This window comes from Ammodytes marinus (genome assembly GCF_949987685.1).
Source record: "Ammodytes marinus genome assembly, chromosome: 8".
NCBI lineage: Eukaryota > Metazoa > Chordata > Actinopteri > Uranoscopiformes > Ammodytidae > Ammodytes > Ammodytes marinus.
Genome location: NC_137212.1, coordinates 7,789,695 through 7,797,235, shown reverse-complemented (window position 1 = coordinate 7,797,235; position 7,541 = coordinate 7,789,695). Strand labels below are relative to the sequence as shown.

At 37.5% G+C, this 7,541-nt stretch overlaps 1 protein-coding gene across 1 annotated transcript; it reads right to left on the bottom strand.

The window, feature by feature from the left end:
* Positions 1–1,647: 1,647 nt before the first annotated feature.
* On the bottom strand, positions 1,648–3,432 carry LOC307253968 (trace amine-associated receptor 1-like; the record flags this gene model as incomplete). Its single annotated transcript, XM_080032191.1, has 3 exons — positions 1,648–1,652; positions 2,221–2,876; positions 3,263–3,432. 3 exons carry the CDS (start codon positions 3,430–3,432, stop codon positions 1,648–1,650), a joined length of 831 nt encoding a protein of 276 aa, XP_079888317.1.
* Positions 3,433–7,541: the final 4,109 nt, after the last annotated feature.

Sequence of the window (7,541 nt, the reverse complement as noted above, 5' to 3'; positions counted from 1 at the left end):
TTCTCGGGTCTAGGAGGAAACCGCAGAAAAAGAGATTTGCATCAAGTCAACAGCCATGTAGACAAAGGTAAGTGTAGTGTTTGTACATGGTGTTGTACATACAGTAGTAATACATACTCTAAGATGCAAGGATGAAAAAGGAATGCAGGGCACATCTTCCATGTACACAAACGTGGGGCCCAAATGGAGTCGGGAGGCCCGTGCATTCTTGCTGACAGCCCCAAGACAACTTTAGCTTTGGCTGAAATGCCCCTCTGACCTCGCGCAAAAATGGACTGTAGAAGTGTCCAATTAGGGCGCCCCTTCAGATCAGTGCACAGTTCAAGTGAGGTGCTCATGTGCTTAGGGTGCCCCCAATGGTAAAAAAAGGGTTAAATAAGTTTGCTCGAATTAAGATTTATAAAAGGGCACCTATACACACTCTGAACAAAAAGGGCAGGTATAGTAGCCCCCCTGCACCCACGCTGTGCACACCACTTTAGTAATGAACCATTAATATGACATTTCCATGAGTCATAGTCCTCATCCATCGTTCTCTCTCTCTCTCTGTTTCTCTCTCTCTCTGTTTCTCTCTCAGGCCTTGAAATCCCTGAGGTGCTGAACGTGACAGTAAGTGGAGATTCTGTGTATGTGAAGTGGACGACCGTGAAGGACGCAGCCGGCTACACACTGGTGTTTGAGGAGGAATCGAGTGGACAGCTAGCCAATCCGCCACCTACAGTGAGAACCGTGGAAAGTGATTTTTACATAGAGACGGACCTCAAGCCGTGGACCACCTACTGCATCAGGCTCGCAGCCAAAAACACCATGGACCAAAGCAACTACTCCAGACCAATGTGCAGAACCACTGGTGCCTCCTAATGAAAATACCACACATCCACTTAAATAGACACTGGACTCAAACATGTAACCAGTATGATGGTATTTCTGCTGTATGCTTCATTCTCTCGCATCCATAACAGAACTGTTACTGGTTCAATGTCTTAAGAACTAGTAACTACAAAGCTATAATAAATTGTTCTGTTTGGGGTATGTCTTTCATGTCACAAATAAATGATGATCAAACCTTTATATTTGATTGCTTATGATAATAGCATACATACAATATATACTGTATCAATATATTTTCATAATTATGGTTGGTATAGCAGCATGTGGCATCATAACTGTCAAACAAAGTATTGCTGAAATTATATTTATCAAACATTGTTTATTTTTGAGATAGGTTATTAGAATATCTGGATGATTGTTAAACTAAAAAAAGTAGTGTAAACAAATAAATAAACTGACAATTATCAAGCAATATATTTAAAACCATGCAGTATATTTTCTTTGTGTGTTATGTGACTTCTCATTTTGTGAACTTTTTTGTTTGATCAATTCTGCAAATTAATGAATTAAAAAGATTATCTGAAACATTAAATCACCTCTGTGTAAATAGCAGCGTTGAAACCTTCCTTTACGTTTAGACAAAGCTCAAAATATTTATAATTAGGAACCAGAAAGCATTTTATCTTATGAAATTACTAATGCAATTAATATATTTTCCAAATAATTGTGTGTTTTGACATTAACTACATTTCTCACATCTCAAAATCTGTCCACTGTGTGTCATAAATAATTGTTATTCGAGAAACTTTTCATTTTCTAATCTGGAGAACACACATAAAGCCACACAACACGTTTTAGTTTATTTGAGCGTTAGCAGCCCCAGCCCACAGTCTCATTTTACACAAACACAATCTTTATTAGTTCTGTTTAAAACATAAAAAGGCAAGATCAAAATATTTGTTGATTCAATAAGAGCGCACAGTCAACTAAACTAAAACAAGGCATTACACTACAAATTTGACTGGAAGAGTCAGTTCATGTTCAGATTCTGGCAACATTCATCCACAAAGGGTCAACTAATTTGTAGCCTTTTCCAGCCAATCATCCATCATAAAACAGTGAACCAGCCTACATCAGATAAAGACTACACAGTTTACAATTAAAATCAGTAAGAATAATTAGACTAACAGTCATGTAAAATGAGTAAAGTGGGCCTACGTTATCTCTACATTATATTGGCCTCAGATGAACCTGGCCGCAGTATCTGCAGGCTGACTATTATTTTAACCGATTTTCTAAACCAACGGTAGAAAAATGCATAGACCAGAGGATTAAAAGCGGAGTTACCAAAGAACATCCAAAGTTGAGGGGAACTATAATAGCCCTCACCAGAATAGACATCTCCTCCTAGAGACGCTGAGTAAAATGGAGATAAACACATTAAAAAGACAAACACGATAATACCAATAGTCCTAGCAGCCTTCATCTCAGATTTCTTAACAATCACAGTATTTGATCCGGCAGCTGATATTTGAGACCGCATGAGACGCGCCTGCGACACTGCCACCGCAAACACTCTCATATAGAGACTTATGATCACAGTGACTGGGCCGACAAAGGTCAGAAGCAAATCTATTATCAGCACAACGTTGTCCAGTTTGATTTGTGCACATCCGTGATGGCAGTAATGAGAAAAGTCTAACTGCGAGAAGTGATGTTTAAGTATTATGACATTGAAGCAAACGGGACATATCCAGCAACACAGAGGCACAGTGATGGTGACTCTTCTTCGGTCCATCATGGAGGAATAGTGCAGAGGATTACAAATAGCCACGTAGCGGTCCACTGATAACAGCACCATGCCCGCGACAGAGGAGCTGGTAAGGATGTAACCGGTCAGATCAAAAACTGCACATAGGATTTGATTTGTCGCTATACAAGACTCCCCGTAGAGCATGGTTAGTATTGGCATCACAAAGAGGCCCACCAGTAAGTCAGAAACAGCCAGGGAGAAGAGGATGATATTGGTGGGAGTGTGAAGCTGCCTTGGAGGAGAGAGACAGAGAGAGATTTTGATTAGTTCCTCAAATTCAGTGCAAATAAAAACAGATTACAGAAGTTGAAAATACAGACATTAAAAGGGAAGGTGAAAGTTTACTTTGCTGCACACTGCAATATTAAAACAAAGATATAAAGGCACATGCCGAGTAAAGCTTTGTAACATCATCAGTCCCACATTATTCTAGGCTTAATTACGACAGTAGCCTATCATGACTATTGTGACAAAATTGTGTAGAAAACCCCACTGAAAATGACATTTAGATTTAAAAAATAGGCGTCAGTAACACAGAATAACATAAACTTCCATCCATCAATTAAAGTCAACAGTCAACACTGATTAGATGCTTAATTTCAAGAAATGTGTCCTTGCCTGAAGTGGGAGATGGAGACGATGACCAACAAGTTGGACATCACAGTGAGAGCAACGAGGCACCACTTCAGGATGAAGATCAGGGCTGCTGTGGGAGTACCAAGCTCTGGATTGCAGGAGATGTTGTGTAGAGGGATCCAGCAGTTGGCCGATTCCAGCGTCTCCACCATCATCCTCTATAGCCGCCCTCTGACTATCTTTGACACAAGAACAATCTAATATTTATCTTCTGTCATCTTCCTTCCCATCCTCTTCTGGCTTGCCCTCCCTTTTTTTCACTAGCTCCTCCTTAGCAACAATAAGCCTGCAACTCTTACATCATTCACTACATCTCCCTTTCTCTTTCAAACAACCACTATGTGTGTGATCCCATCTCCCACCCACCCTGTTTTTCTCTCTCCTGACAATTCTTTATCTAGTTAATGCTTCAACTGTATCTTCTTCGGACAATGTAGGGTTCAATGTATCAAAAATGAATGTAATTTATTATTTAAAAAACTAATATCCTAAAAGTCACAGACATCGGGTATATTTGTATCATAAGTATTTACTATCAAATGAATAATACCTGTTGACAGTGTGTTCTGAATAAGTTATCCAGAGTGGTAACTATGTATTTATATAAACATTTCAATCATTTCATTTATTGGTGAGAAGGAACACATCTCATTGATCTGAAAACTTGGACAAAAACAACTATCTGGCTGGATACACTTGGATTAAAGCTGCCCCAATACATAATTCATATACACAATGGGTCAAATGACTGCATGTAATGTGAAATGAGAAGTCACTGACGTTACAGTCCACAACTTCACTGTTTGGGTTGATTCGATTTGATAGGACAATTTAGATTGCAATTTGGTTTGCATACAGAAAACAATAAAACACATCATATAATTAATAAATAGACATGGACATAAAACATAAACTTACCGAAAAGGCTATAATAAAATACAACTGGATGGGTTGTAAAAGCACAACGAGTCCATTATAATTTGAAATAAGTGCAAATACTACCCCCGTTTGTTCAACAAATAGAACACATTATTTATAAAAATATGTTTGTTTAGGCATTCTTGATAAATGCATAACTTCTTCCTGTTTAGAACCGTTCATGGAGATGATGTTGAGGGTCAGAGGATGAACTTTGCCTCTTACATACTGTACATGTGAAGATCATTCAGGTTAATGCTGATGGTCTTTTGGCAAAGTAAAACAAGTGTGGCTATGATTTATGGTCAGAATGACTATTTCTCTATGTTTCTTAAACGTCTTTTTGGATTTTTTTAGTGCCTTCATTGCTACCTTGTTAAGCTTAAAGTTTTCACTGCTTATGTTGGTGAATATACATCGTCGACCAGAAAATATTTTTGACCTCTTCTCATAAAATGCTTGTGACAATGTAAATTGTCCTTGATAGATAAAGAGTATATCTTCTCTAAAACTTTATTAATCAATCTCATCCAAACAAATCACAGTGAAAATTAAACCACAATTAACCTTTGGAAACTGTGTATTCAGGCTTAAACAACATGGGGGTATTCAACATTAGGAAGGGTTTTGTTAAAATGTTTGAACTTTGGTCAATTGAACACGAAACACAAATTTGAGCGTAAGTCATGCATAGGAATGTCCAATATTACTCCTTCAAATGTCACTCACTCACTGATTTTGAGTATGGCCACCCCTGACAGGCATTACAGCTTGGGCAATAGCGAAATGTTATCCTTATGGGTAACAGTCGCTATACCCTTGACCATATAGATGAAAGACAAAGGGTGCGGCAATTACAGTAAGTGAAGACTGCATCCAGGAAACCACTCAAGCAGGTGGCGTCAGTGATGGTATGGGCCGGTTTTCATTATGGAGGGAAAACGCCATTAGCGCTGCTGGATGGAAACGTCAACGCCGTCCTGTACAGGGACATCCTGGAGAACTATTGCCTCTCACAAGCAAGAAAGGTTTGGGAAGAACTTTAGGCTGCAAGACGACAACACACACCACACGTACAACCACATAGAGCAGCTGCAGTGAGAGAATTTCTCCATGCAGAAGGGGTGTAGAAGATGCCATGGCCTGCTTGCCCCAATGTTGTTTACACCTGAATACACAGTTTGCAAAGGTTAATTGTGCTTTAATTTTCATTGCGATGTGTTTGGGATGATAATGATCAATAAAGTGTTGTGAAGATATACACTTTATCTATCAAGAATAATTCACATTATCACAATCATTTCATGAGAAGAGGTCAAAAATATTTTATTCCAACATTATGGGCAACCGTGTAGATACATTTAGTTAAAAAGAATTATGAAAAGTACAGTTTTTGTTTTATTTACGTATCATGTATAATTTATTTTTTATGTTTTGCCACGGACCAAGCACAACAAACAACCACAAACAAAGAGAAGAGCTATTCCCTAAACAGTTTAAGGAATATCATATTCAGTTTAGGCTAAACTGAGAAACAACATGTCATTAAGTACAACTAATTGGCCATATTGCGTGGCCTGTTCACACCTTGATACATAATGATGCCCTGAACCACAGGGGCATGGCTCCAATCAAAGGTGTTAAGAAAACACTTTCTAACTAAACACATTAGACAGTTCTCCTCATCAAAACATGATGTAATAGTTTGGAAACAGGGGAAGTTGTATCCCCCAAACAATGTGCACATATTAGAGCAGAATTGCCATTCAATTTAATATTTAAACAAGTAATTCAGGATATGACTATAAAAAACATCTTTAAATAAATGAGGCAGATGTTTGAGTACATATTTAAAAGAGAATATAATAGGCCTATTCCCCAAACTGAGAAACAACATGTCATTTAATGCAAATATTGTCCATATTGCGTGGCCTGTTCACACCTTGATACATAATGATGCCCTGAACCACAGGGGCATGGCTCCAATCAAAGGTGTTAAGAAAACACATTGTAACATAAACCCATTAGACAGTTCTCCTCATCAAAACATGATGTAATAGTTTGGAGACAGGGGAAGTTGTATCCCCCAGACAATATGCACTGTTAAGCATTTCACTTGAACCAAGATTGGTTTACAAGGCCAAAAAGTGACCTAAAATACACCCAATATATGAAAACTTTCTATAAGTAATTTCAAAGTTAATTTTGACACATCAAAACCATCATCGTAATGTGCACATATTAGAGCAGAATTGCCATTCAATTTAATATCTAAAAAAGTAATTCAGGATATGGCTATAGAAAACATCTTTAAATAAATGAATGAGGCAGATGTTTGAATACATATTTAAAAGAGAATATAATAGGCCTATTCCCCAAACTGAGAAACAACATGTCATTTATTACAAATATTGTCCATATTGCGTGGCCTGTTCACACCTTGATACATAATGATGCCCTGAACCACAGGGGCATGACTCCAATCAAAGGTGTTAAGAAAACACATTCTAACATAAACCCATTAGACAGTTCTCCTCATCAAAACATGATGTAATAGTTTGGAGACAGGGGAAGTTGTACCCCCCAGACAATATGCACTGTTAAGCATTTCACTTGAACCAAGATTGGTTAACAAGGCCAAAAAGTGACCTAAAATACACCCAATATATGAAAACTTTCTATAAGTCATTTTAAAGTTCATTTTGACACATCAAAACCGTCATCGTAAATTAATGTGCAATTTGAACCCACAAGACAGCACTTAATCTGCTACATTTCAGCAGTGCGGTTGTAGGCTACAGACTTGCACTGGCATGCTTTGCAAATACATTTCTCATTCTGCAACAGTAGCCTACTTTCAAATAAGAGCTGCGATCACCTTATGGCAAACACACGCCTGCATTTTATGGTTTGTTTTGGCCTTTAAAATGTATATCCACAGATTAATAAATATGGCTATACAATTATTCCTTCAATAAATGAATTAGGCAAATAATACATATATAGCCTTAACCTAGCCTATACATTTCTAGTCATTCTACACCTCTGTCTAAAATGTTTCTCTTTACCAGCTTGTTGTTTATTTGTATTGTATATCGTGTTTGAATTGTTGTTTTTGTTTTTCGACATTTGTTTCTCGACATCATTGTAAATGAGGGTCACCCCTCAATGATACCACGAGTATAATTAAAGGTTAAATAAAATAAAAATAAAATATATACAGTGAATGAGCCAATAAGGATCAATATATGGATAAATGATTCATTAATTCATTTTATTCAGGGGACTTTTATTTCAAGTCATCAAGTCAACCTTCAGTCGATAATTGACTAAATGTATGATC